The sequence below is a fragment of the Trichosurus vulpecula genome, chromosome 6 (genome assembly GCF_011100635.1).
Source record: "Trichosurus vulpecula isolate mTriVul1 chromosome 6, mTriVul1.pri, whole genome shotgun sequence".
Taxonomy (NCBI): domain Eukaryota; kingdom Metazoa; phylum Chordata; class Mammalia; order Diprotodontia; family Phalangeridae; genus Trichosurus; species Trichosurus vulpecula.
In genome coordinates this window covers 238,046,034-238,059,387 of record NC_050578.1, presented here as the reverse complement: position 1 = coordinate 238,059,387, position 13,354 = coordinate 238,046,034, and the positions used below count along the sequence as shown (strand labels likewise).

The 13,354-nt window shown below is 41.7% G+C and overlaps 1 protein-coding gene across 2 annotated transcripts in view; it reads left to right on the top strand.

Moving 5' to 3' along the window:
* The window catches only part of SLC5A12 (solute carrier family 5 member 12), a 42,225-nt gene extending 30,045 nt beyond the window's left edge, over window positions 1–12,180 (top strand). Inside the window, exons 12-15 of one of the 2 annotated variants that reach the window (XR_005010682.1) lie at window positions 2–180; window positions 7,751–7,854; window positions 9,506–9,633; window positions 10,343–10,697. Coding sequence is in view for 1 of the 2 variants with exons in the window: in XM_036763843.1 (XP_036619738.1) it covers window positions 2–180; window positions 7,751–7,854; window positions 9,506–9,633; window positions 10,343–10,483 (552 nt within the window). In the remaining variant the exon portion in view is untranslated. Of the gene's footprint in view, window position 1; window positions 181–7,750; window positions 7,855–9,505; window positions 9,634–10,342 lie in introns of both variants that reach the window. The other variant, XM_036763843.1, reaches the window with a different exon arrangement.
* The last annotated feature ends 1,174 nt before the right edge of the window (window positions 12,181–13,354 follow it).

Here is a 13,354-nt window from a genome sequence, read left to right as displayed (position 1 = left end):
GGGTGCCTTAGGGGGCCTCGTGACTGGAATCACCTTGTCATTCTGGGTGACTATTGGGGGGTTTGTGTTCCCTGCCCAAGCAGCCAAGACCCATCCTTTGGTTTTATCAACAGAACAATGTGTCCAACTGAACATGACAGAAACAGCACCCACAACGGCTCCTTCAGTGATTGTTAACAGGTACATTCACAACAAAAAAATGGCTTTGGTGAATGCAGAAGTTTATTAAAGCAAAGTATACTTGCCAGTGCTAGGTTTCATCCATAGATACTTTGTTTATTCTGTGAAATATGAAAAGAGATCTGTAACTACATCTAGTACATTCTGGACTTTGAGTGGGTCAGCCTGAGCCACCAACTTGGGCTGATCAGAGATGCAATTGAGATAGAAGAGGAGGCATTTTGGCTTTTGAAGGGGAAGAAAGAAGGTCCTAGGAGAAGGAAATTACACCCAAGATCTAATTATTGTGGTGTTCCTCTCCTAGAGTCTTCTTTTCCTTCCCAACTTTGTGGGACCACCTCCCTTGCCTTTCTTCATGCAAACCATCTTGGTGTCTTATACACTGTGAGAGTCCCGCCTACCAAATGTTTTTGCTGTAGGTAAAACAAAACAAAAAGCCAACATACTTGAAGGAGTATAGAGGGAAAGAAAGCATTGGATTTGGAATTGAGTGACCTGTGTTTGAATATAGCCCTGCTACCTACTTTCTATGTAAAACTGGGCATATCACTTAACCTCGTCTGTCCCTTTTGACTCTAAAGCCAATGATATGCCTTTCTCAAGAGATTTTACTGGTCTCTTCCAAAACCAGACAAAGGTTAAGAGCGAAAGAGTTGGGAGTCAGGCAGATCTGCAACTTATCTATAATTAACAGGGAAAGCGAAATGTACACTTACAAGTGACTACAAGGTGAGTAATCTTGAAAAGAGGGCTTAGGCACCTGAGAGTCAAGGGAGAAGCCAGAAAGGACCTTGTGGAGAAGGTGCAACTTTCTCTGATATCTTGATATTAGAAATTCTAAGTGCCTGAGGAGAATAAGAACTACATTTCAGGCATGAGGAACAGCTTGTGCAAAGACTCAGAGAGTGGGTGCTGTGCACATACGAGGAACAGCACACTCTGGCCACTGTGGCCAGAAGGCAAAGTTTGTGAATATGATGAATGTGTAATAAGCCTGGAAAGGCAAGCTAGAGCCATATTGTGAAGGCTTCTGAATGATAGAGAAGTTGGTATCTTATCACATGGGTAAGAAGTAGCTAACTTTTGAGCAAGAATTACATGGTCAGACCTCCGCTTTAGAAATAGATCATTGGTAGCTGTATAGATGGTAGATTGGAAATGGGAGAGACCAAAGGGGATGCAGTTCTAATAACCCAGAAAAGAGATGATGAGGATCTGAATTAGAGTGGTGACCACATAAGATGTAAGTGGAGGGATTGTCAGTTGGAACTGACAATACTGGGAAACCAATTAGAAATGTAGAGAAAAGGTGAGTGAAGATGAGGATAGTTTTGGAATTGCCCAGTTGGGTAACTGGATGAATGGTGGGAACCTTGACAGAAACAATAGCCTGAATAACCAATTACAGTTTGTTTTCTGCTGTTCTTCCATTTTCCTCCCAGGCAGTAGACTCAATTCTGCCCTTTATAGTGAAGTACTGAATCTAGGCCCCAAGAAAAAGAAGAGGGTAGGTAAATGTATGAAAGATGGACATGACAATGTCTCCTCCAACTCAATGTCAGACGACATTCCAAATTTAGCCCAAAGTATAAGTGATCACCCAATAAATTAAAGAATCATTAGGGCATTGTAGCCCAAAGGGCATCTAGTACATTGCCCAAGGCCTCACAGCTAATAAAGAACACAGATAAGCCTCGAGTCCAGGAAACCTAAATCTCAAGCCCAGTATTGTTTCCACCATTCCATTCTGTCTCCTTTATCTTTTTTTTTTTTTTCCACTTACTAGTATTGTATTTTTTCTGATTACATGTGAAGATGTGTCTCCTCCTTTAAAGGAAGATTCTGGCTTAGCCTAACTTAAGCTCAGTTTCTTTCTTAGGAACACATGAGAGATACTCTAGTTCACAGAAATCATGTTCTTGCTTCCCTCACTGAACTTCCAGATTCATGGCAAGAGATGACATTGCTGGCCTTTTTTTTTTTTTGCCCCCCCCCCCCCCCCCAATTTCAGTATTTCATCTTGTGTCTTGGCACAAAGTGTCACAAACTGTCTTCACTACCTGAAACGCACACACCTCTCCTGGTTTATTTCAAGCTTCAAATCCAGTATTGTCTCCTTGGGAATGCTTTTCCTCCCCAAATACTTTAGTATTTATTTAGTTGTTTACTTGTTTTATTCCCTAGGAGAATGTAAGCCCCTTGAGGGGAGGACAGGAAATTCTCACCTCCCCCTCCCAGGTCAGACATGTCTGTAAGCTCATAATTTCAGAGTTGGAAGGCTATCTAATCCAACTTTTCATTTTACAAAGATTCTTAACAGGGTTTTTTTTTTGGCTTGGACACCTTATCAGAATAATACTAAAGTATTATTATCATTATGCATAAAATAACAAAATATATAGGGTTACAATGGAAACATGATCATCATTTTTTTTAAATTTCATGTAAAAATAATTATTATTTTATAAAGAAACTGAGGGCCCAAGAGGTTAATTAACTTGCTGTTTCTACAATCCAGCTAGCAGCTTCTGTGGGGGTGTAAGATCTCCCAATAACCATCACCCAGAAAGCTTTTGCAGCGTGTTGATTTGATCGTGTTCTTTTGATCTGCTTTTCTAAGGAAAGCAAGGTTAAGGGGTTGACAAGCTTACTTTAATTCAGCATACAAATACAATTCACTTAGTTCAGGGGAAAAAACCACCACCCTCAACTCCAGAGCAAAATACAAAGTACAAACAAAGACAGACAGACCTTGTCTGATTCAAATACTAATAGATAGTTACCAGAGTTTAACAAAGTCCCAGCATCTGGGTTACAATCTGGACGGCCCTTAGCTATAGCTGCCCGGAGTCTCCACATTAGCACACCAGCATGAGTGAGAGCCTTAAACAAATTATAAACATCGACAGACAGACCAAATACAGATTCATAGTTACCAACATCTAGGTTCAGCCCGGGAGCTCATAACGTGGGCTGGCCCAGAGTCACTCACGCCACCACTGCTGTGGGTAAGAGCTCCAAAGAATAGAAAGCCAATTCCTGGGTTTTTATCTTTTTCAGGGTCAGGGGTGAGTCACACATGCAACTCACCCACGTGACCTAGAATCGTCACTAAGAGATGACTTAAACCTACGTGGTCTAAAAGCCTCTGCTGTCCCAGACATGTCTCTCAAACTCATATATAAACTAGGCCCTCCCCTTAGCCCCACCTTAGTTACCAATCCACACCCACACAGGTTTTACACCTAATAGGGGTTTGGGCCTGGGGCTTAGCACCTAGTAAGACTCAGTGAAATACACTGAATTACTCAAAGCAAACAAAAGCCAAACTCTTCAAGGGCACTTGGTTGAACTAAGTGCTAAGAGCCCATTTTGCTTACCAACACAGTTGCTCAATCTGATACTCAAACCCAGTTCCTACAAATGTAGCATTCTTTCCAATATACTATAGTGCATAGAGTTGGTGCTCTTTAAAGGATTAATCGTCCAAAAAAATTACTTGATCTTTAAAGGAAGAAAAATCAGATGGAAATTCTTTTGTGACATATGTAGCTTAGGCTATTTAATGAATGGTAGGATGCAGCCCTGCAATGTTTCCGTTTCCCAACATTTTAGTTCCATTTACAGAAAATGATTCTGCATAATAGAATTATTGATTTTTAAAAGTTCATGGACCCCAGGTAAAAACTCACGTACAACTCACACTTGTTAAATAGCATAAGCTACAAATTCCATGAAAGGCTAACAAAACTCATCTTTACCACAGCCTTTGGCCTATCTTATAGCCGGGCAAATCAGACATCACTAATGATAACTTTATAATAGAGATACTTGCTTGCTGTTTGTCCTTCATTCTCAAAGAGGACCATGACATTGGGAAGGTGATGCATGACATACAAGTGAATTGGATTTAAGTGAGGCAGGCCTGTGCAAAGTCACCAGCCTCACTTTCACCTCTGGAGCTATCTGGGTCCAGTGATCAGATATAGATCTGGACAAGTGGAAATGGCCCAGGATGCAGTGGGGATCCTTGGCCTTTTCGAGCTAAGGTACTTAACAGGTCTCAGGTAGACTGAGGCAAAGCCTATTCAGTGATTAAGGCTTGATAAGAAATGAAGCAAAGAGTGGCCTCTTTGAAAAAAAAAATAGATCTGGGAGGGGAATATCCTCAGGGTTTCTGGCCATAACGATAGGGATAAAGGACTCATTGGACCTTTGAGGGAAAATTGAGCCCCATGTGAGCATCACTAAACCATATTAGAATGGTCAGTGTGAGACATGTTTCCATTTTCATATGGAAGTAAGACTGAATCCCCATTTGGTGGGTGAGTTGCTGAGTCACCTTCCCAGAATATCCCATTAAAGAACAACTCCCACAACTTATTGGTTGGTGAACTCTAGTCCAGATCTGAGCACCACCACCTGTGGACTCCATTGTTCATTGCTAACTCTTTGGTCAGTATGTATTTCCCCTCATTATATAACATTGAGCTAAGATGCCTGCTGCCTTTGGTGCTTATTACTGACAATCCCCATGAGTGCCTAGGAAGCTGATCAGGTCCCAGTGAAGTCATTTTTTCTGAAATACTCCATTTATTGAGAAAAGGAGCTCAAATACAACTAAGGGATTTCTTAACTTCTGGGAAACTCCCTTCTTCCAGATGGAAAGTTAAAATGGTGTAGATTGGTTTAGCGCTCTCTATAGCTTATGTCTACAGACAGGTCCAGTGCCTTGGCAAAGCTTCTAGAAGGCAGACCCCCTGGTAAGTCACGGGTGGGCAATTTAAATTCAATGTACTTCATAGAATAAGAGTAGAGAAGTGTTAGTTTGTTTGCAAGTTCTTATTAAGTGACTGCTATGTGTCTGGCATTGGGCTAGGCCCTGTCCAGAGATGTCAAAGGAGCAGAACGGCTTCCTCTCAAGGAGAATGAACTTAGCTGGGGACAGGATGTATGGCATAGTTTAAATAGTCCTGACTCAAGAGAATGTGACCTTTGATCAGTCCACTACCTCTCTGCCTAAGAGTATCTGAGAGTGAGAAGGGGAATTACAAATCAATTACTTCAACCTCTGTAATTATAATCAGGAGAGAACTCAGCTCCAATCTCAGCTGTGACATCTTAACCATGTCACTGAATGTTGCTAAGACTCAGCTTTTCCATCCATAAAATGGGGATAATGATACTTCTAATACCTAACTACCTCCCAGAGTTATGGTGAGGAAGACATTTCATATTCATTAAAACACTATTTAAATAGGAGTTGATGTCATCATCACTTATTTTTGTCCAGACCTGTGCCTGCTGTCTATAACTTCCAATTTTTGTTGCCTGGGCCACTGAAAGGTTAAGGGCATGTCAGCTAGCATTTATAAAGCACCTACTATATGCCAGATACTGTGTTAAGTGCTGCAGATACAAAGGATGGCAAAAAAACAGTCCAAGTTGCTCACAATCTAAAGAGAGAAGACGCAGAAACAAGTATGTACTAAAGATATCCATGCCAGAGAAATTGGAGGTAGCATCAGAGAGAAGGCACTAAGGTTAAGGAGGAATGGGAAACACTTTTGGCAGAAGGTAAGAGTTTTAGGCATGGAGGGCAGCCAGTGAAAGTGCTGGGTGTTAGCAAGGAGGCCATTGCTACTAGGTTACGATACATAGGGCTAAGTAATATGTGAAAAGACTAAAAGAAGCCTGGTTATGAAAGGTTTTGAAAGGCAAACAGAGGAATTTGTATTTGATACTGGGGGTGGTGGAGCTGCTGGGGTTTATTAAATAGAGGTCAGACCTGCACTTTAGAAAGATCAGTTTTACAGCTGAGTGGACAATGGAGGAGAGTAGGGAGAGACATCTACTAGTAGATTATGGAAATAATCTAGGTCTTCCTGACTCTAAGTCTTCCATCCAATATAGAATGCGTGTAGCATTGGTCTATAACATACTCTCTCTCTCTACATATACACACACACACATATATATATATATATAGACACACATGTATATGTATGTATATACACATGCTATATATACACACACATATATACATACACATGTGTGTGTGTAGTTGCTTGGGTCACAGAGAGGGTAAGTGATGTTTCCAAGATCATACAATTAGTATGGGGTCATAGGTGGGACTTCAGTACAATTAGAATGTAATCTCCTTGAGGGCAGACACTGTCTTTTACCTCTTTTTGTATGCCTAGCCCTTGGCAAATAGTGACTAGTTAACAAATGCTCATTGTATTGAAAGTCCAGGACTTCCTGACTCCCTCCAATGCAGAGAAAAAGAAATATGGTTTAATGAATACATAGCTAAAAAAACTTGGATTCAAGTCTTGACTGATACATTCTAGCATTGTGACCCTGGAAAAGTCTTTTAACTTGTCAGTGCACCAGTAAACTCTCTGCAAAAATGAGTTGCCGAGAGGGTGCCCAATTGTAGTGGGAGAGGGAATTTCCTTATCTGCAAGTTCCCTTTATCAACGTATCACTGGTCCAGTCCCTATCCCTGTATATGTGCCTACTGTTATTATAGATAAGGAAATGACCTGTGCAGAAGCCTCTAGTCAGGGCCAAAGCCAAGAGCAGAACTCTGCCATAACACCATGTTGTCTCCACTTCCCACACGTTGTTTCAGCCATGTCCAACTTCGTATGACCTAATTTGGGATTTTCTTGGCAAAGACGGGGGAGCGGTTTGCCATTTCTTTCTCCAGCTCATTTTACAGGGGAGGAAACTGGGGCAAACTGGGTTAAGTGACTTGCCCGGGGTCACACAGCTAGTTAGTATGAGGCCAAATTTGAACTCACAAAGATGAATCTCCCTGACACCAGGCCTGGCATTCTATCCACTGCACCACCTAGCTGCCCCAATTCATCTAGCCATGGCAAGGTAGATGAAGCCTGAGACTTGGAGCAAGGAAGACCTGGGTTTTGGGATCCTGCCTTAGATACTTACTAGCTGTATAAATCTAAGCACTTCACTTAATCTCTGTCTCAGTTTCCTCAGCTGTAAAATGGAGATAATAAAAGCACCTACCTCAAGGGGTTGTGCTAATCAAATGAGAAAAGATATGTAAAGTGCTTTGCAAACTCCAAAACACTATGTAAATAGTAGCTCTTACTAGACCTCATGAGAGCATGTTTGTGAAGCACTGTATCAAGTCACCTATTGTTATTTGCACTTTCTGGGTTATTGTTTCCTTATTTATTAAACGGACGGAGTAACAGTCTGTGCTCTAACTCTTGGGGTTGTTGTGAGCAGCACGTGGATGAGAGGTGGATGAGACATCCAAGCTGTTAGTACAAAGTACTAAGATTGATACACTTGAAATAACCAGGAGATGATATAACACATCACATAGTCTCTAACTCACCAAATTGAATGCCACCAAAGGCCCCCATGCTTGGCTCTGCTGCAGGGTAAGAGGCCCTGGGAGCCAGCAGCAGGCTCCATGGAGTTTGCCTTCTCAGAGTTTCACCTTATCCAAGTGACTTCTGCTCTTCCTACCATGGCCCGTGCAGAAGCCAAGGCCGTACTAAGGATGATTTCTCTCTTTGTATTTTCACAGACCAGCCCTGGCTGAGACTTGGTACTCACTCTCTTACCTTTACTACAGCGCTGTGGGGTGTCTGGGATGCCTCCTTGCTGGGTTACTTATCAGCTTTATAACAGGTGGGTACCATTAACTCAATGATTGGGGTCCCAATCCAAATCAATTCTAGTTCTGGCTGAGTTGACCTTGTGCATAGTGGTCAAAAGGTGCCAAGCAGCCCCACCCTTATCCCTTCCCTAATTAGCTCTCAAAAGCCACCCCCCCATTCTCTTTGGGATGTAGCACTGAAGTCCCTTCCTACGTGGTTTAATAGATTAGACTTGGAAACAGAAAAACTGGGGTTCAAGTGTCTTAGACACTTGCTAGCTGAGTGCAGGCAAGTCATCTAACTGGCCTTAGTTACTTCATTTGTCAAGTGGGAATGACATCTCTCTCAAGGGTTAAGGATCAAATAAGATAATACATATACCGTATACATGTTAGCTATTGTAATCCGGGAAGGGCCATAGATTTAGAGTTGTATGGGAATTTAGAGGCCACCTCATCCAACGTCTCACCTAACAGCTGAAGAAACTGAGGCCTGGAAAGGTTAAGAGATACACCCAAGCTTATACAACTGAGAGGAGCTGGCATTTAAATCCTCTGCTTTTCCCCTTACACCACGGTAGTTTTATCAACCATTAGCAACTGCATTTGAATTACTTCATTAGTGTCCATTGCCTTGCTTGTCCCCAAAGGAATGGGAAGTAAGACAGGTAGATGTGACTATGGAATGCGGGTCAGAAAATACCGAAGAAAGAGATGGGGTGGGGGAGGGGGGAGGAACCTTAGACTAATATATTGTTGTTCATCCTTCATTTCGAAAAGGACCAAGGACATCACAGGGTGGTATCTTGACTTCTGAGTGAATTAGATTTAAGTGAGGCAGAGTTGCACAAAGTCATCAGCCTTGCTGTCTCTTCCAGAGTCATGGAAGTCCCGTAGCAAGACGAAAGTCAGGATCACTGGCGATGACTAATACATATAGGGAAAAGGGATCAGAGGAAGGAAGGCCCAGACCATCTACATTCACCATTCTGCCAATATCTGGCCTTGAAAGCTAATAATAATGACAGCCTTCGGAATATAAGAAATTGGGCTAAGAAAAATAAGACTCTCTTAAATAAGGGCTTCTTAACCTCAGATCCATGAACTTCTTTTTGAGTGTTTTGATAACTATTTCAATACAATTGATTTTCTTTATAATGTTATGGACATCACCAGACTACCAGAAGAGATGATGACACAGAAAAGTTAAATAACTTTTGTCTGAAAGGAAAGATTGTGTGAAGCACCCCCCTTTTTATCATACTAAAGGTGCTGGTCAAAGTACCTTCATTTGGCTAATTGTATAAGTCAAGAGTTTACTTGATTGATGGGGGCTATTTGTAATCAGATTAATTATTGATTTAGATCTATCCAGGTTAACATCTAACATGCTTGGAGAGGGCCTATTTCTCAAGTGCTCAATTGTTTTGTTTTTGTAAGTATGATAGCCACAGTACCAAAGATGCTCTCAAGCATGCCTGGTTTGGGAATCAGTGTTAGGACTGGAAAGACTCTTCAGATCCATCTACTTACTTCTTTTATAGAGGAAAGGACAAAGTTTCTCACAGAAGACAAGTAGCTTGTCCAAGGTTACCCACTGCATTTGTGGTAGAGTGGAAAATAACACCTGGGTTTCCTGTCTGTTATGCCAGGCCATACATACTGTCGGGAAATATTTTACAGGTCCACAGAAAGGCAAAGATGTTCAACCACAATTGATTCGACCAGTTGGGAATTTGTTTTGCTTTTGGTCTAAGAAATACAAGAGGTTATGCTGGTGTGGAGTTCAACATGACAGTGAGACAATTCTTGTGAGTTGGCTTTTCACTACTATAAAATATAGCACTTACCTTGAGGTTGTCTTTTCAGTGGGTGGAATGGGAAGAATTCACAGGGGCAACTGGGGAAGAGTCAATCCAGTATACAAACATCTGTTTCTTCCTGGAGTGAGGTGTTAGTTCACTCTTTAGCTTCTGCAAAGTCAAGCATGGGACTAAGAGAAGAGAATTCCAGAAGAAGCAGAAAATCAAGAGCTAGTCCAAGGGTGTTTTCAACAAACACATAGTTAAGATGCAGCTTACACTGGAAGAGAAGGGGGATGAAGGATGGGAATATAGAACTGTGATTTTAGTCTCAGAGAAATTTTCTACTAACAAGTGCTGTCCATTACACATGTTGATTACAGGGTTATATTTATTTGTTGATTTCACTTCAAATTTGCTCCAAAATTTCCCCAATCTTTCCTTTTATCCCAGGGGTATCCTGTAGCCCTTAACAAGAATTAGTTGGTTCTGCCATATAGTCAAGCCCCTAAGTTTTCAAGGGGGAATTTTCCCATCCCTTACCTTGTGACCTCCACAGCAGCATCCTTCTGGGATCTTACGGTCTTCTGGTTGTATGGAGCCTGTAGTTCCAAACTTCCTTCCCTGGGATTAATCTTATAGTATGTCTTCTGTGTGGCAGAATGACTAATTACTGCTTTAGGGAGAAGCCATGACATTTTCCTTTCATTTTCCTCAGGACAACCTTGAAACCGACACAGCCTGGAAACAAGGAACTGGATTGGATGGACTCAAAGATGGCCAGGACCATCTCCCTGGCTATAACCCTGATGAGAAAAGTTATACCAATCTGGCTTCTGAGAAAGTCACCCATTTCTAGGGACTAAAGTCTGTCTCATGTCCCGATGCTTGTTTCTTCACTGCCGTCTGCGACACAGACATGTCTATATATCTGTAGAGATATCCTGCACCTCCTTAAAACTACCAGTCTTGGAGCTAGATGGCCCAGTTGATAGAGCACCAGCCCTGGAGTCAGGAGGACCTGAATTCAAAGCTGGCCTCAAACACAGCTGCATGACCCTGGGCAAGTCACTTAGCCCCAATTGCTTCAAAAACAATCAAACAAGCAAACAAAACTATCACTCTTGCTTTTGAGATTCTAGTTGGTTGGTAGAGAAGTATAGCAATGCTGCAAAGCAGTACACATTTCAAATACATATTTATGTTTATTTATGAATATAAATTATGTAGATAGGAGACCCTTTTCCCAAGCAGCCTATGCTTTAGAAGCTACCTTTTTCTGTACCTGCAACTCCCTTCATGCTCACACCTCAATTAGAGTTGGTTTGAGGTTCATCAGAACCCTCAAAATTGGAAGGAACTTAAAGGCCTCTTGCCCACCGTTCTGATAAAATCCTTGACCGGCAGGCACCAATGCTCAGCTTTGAAGAATTCCTGTACGAGAGAACTTCTCCGTGAGGCCGTGCATTCCATTATTAGATGGGTCTCATTGCTAGCAATCCTTCCTCTATAGTAAGATAAAATCTGTCCCACCAGCTGAGTGTTACTTCCTTACGACAGCATGGCACATAGGAAGGGGGGTGCTGGATCTGGAGTCAGAGGATAGGGCCCAAGTCCTGGCTCTACCACTTACCACCTGCGTGACTTTAAGCAAGTCGTTTAACCTCCCTAGGCCTTGGTTTCCTCATTTGTAAAAATGAGGGGGTCAGTATAGACAGTCATTAAGGTCTATTCCAACTCCATGGTAATGAGTCTATAACAGCCCATATTTTAAGCCTGGAATCATGCCTACTCCTAAGATATCTCTTCCCCACAGTACACTATTGCTAATTTTTTACTACATAAGGAGTTAGAATTCATCTCCTTAATATAGTATTTTCATTCTTCTTGATCACTGGAGAGAGAGAATGTGTGTGTAAAGAGACAGCTCTCAGGTGCTACTGATTTTATAATGAACTAGGGCGAAAACACTCAGAGCCACTGATCACTATTGACAGCCCTTTAGCTCTCTTCTCTTCATTTCTATGCCATTTGTCTTGGCCATGTTAACTAAAACTCAGGAATCAAAAACGGGGGAATATGGAGAAAGTTATCTTAGTCTTCTTAGTCTAGACATCTGGGAGAGTTGAAGATGATGGAGAGGAAGGTAGAGATGTATATTTAAATATGGCAGTTGCTTTTCTATAGAAAATGAATGTTACCATGAATATCAACCTAAGAGATGATCTAATCCAGGGGTGGGGAACCTAAGGCCTCGAGGCCACACGTGGTCCTCTAGGTCCTCAAGGGAGACCCTTTGACTGAATCCAAACTTCACATAACAAATAATCCAATGATCTAAGTTTATAGGTGAGAGAAAAGAGAACCAGAATGGTTAAATCATGACTAAGGTCACACAGTTGGTTAGTAGCAGAGAGAGAACTAGAACCTAGGTCTCAGGACACCAAATTAGGCACCCTTCCCTCTATAACAAATAAGTCAAACTACTGTAATCTGCACCAGATTAAAATGTAATTGGGAAATGTTTAACGAAAATAAATGCAGATACAATTCAACGTAGATAATATTAATTTGTGGTTTTCTAAGACAGTATGTGGCAGGTTTCTATTATAGTTTGACATCATTTCTCAACACCATGGTATCTTTTACTCTCTACCAAGCTACTATGAAACATTTGTTTCTGACCTCAGCAACCATACTTTGTCAAAGAGGGAGATTAAATGAATTAAGCCTGTTTGTATGACCAGGTTTTGGAAAGATGTGGGTAAAGAGATGTATAAAAAGGTCCACTGGTCCTGCTGGCTGTTAACTAGCCCCCAAAGCTACATATACCCATATGGCAACCTTCTGCCCTCACAACTAGGCTCAAGCAATGCCTGGGTATGATCAAAGGTAACGATATTCAGACTTGACAAATAGAAAGGCATGTTTTTGAATCCCACAAACATTCAATAAGAACCAAAGTACTAATAATTGGAAGACATAGGAGGATAAAGTAAAACTCTGTCCCTGCCTTCTTGCAGTTCAGAATCTAATTGAGGGATATGGTGGATATTCAAATAGCTGCAATACAAACTTATAAATGGTAAATGCAAAAGAAGTGTATGCACCAGGTATTTAGGGAAATCTAGTGGTGGGGAAAGGATGATTCCTGAATGGAACACCAAGGATGGCTTCCTGGGAGAGGTGGCATTTAAGCAGAGCCTTAAAGGATGAGTAGAATTCCAAGGGGCACAAATTGGGGTGGGGCTCAAGAGAAGACATTGCAGACATATAGGATGGCATATATAAAGAAAAGATTGTGCAGAACACATTGAGGGTACTTGGTCAGGATTATGCAGCTAGTAAGTGTCAGATCAGGCCTATCTGACTCCAAGTCTAGCCTTCTATCTACTTGGGAAAGCAAATTAGGGCATCTTTTACCTCAATTCTTACTGGGCCTTTGATTGCCGAATAGGTGATGCCTCAGACAAGCTGAGACCCGGGAAAGACCTTAACTTAAAAAGGCCAAGGTCTCCCACTGCCTCTGGAGCCATCACCAGTCTTCCTGACCTCTGTCCTGCCACTGGACTCCAATGACTGGAGGAGAGTGAGGCTGATGACTTTGCGCAGCCCTGCCTCACTTAAATCCAATTTACTTGCGAGTCAAGACATCACCCTCTTGATATCATTGGTCCTCTTTGAGAATGAAGGACTAACAACACTGGACCATAAACTATGAGAACTGAGA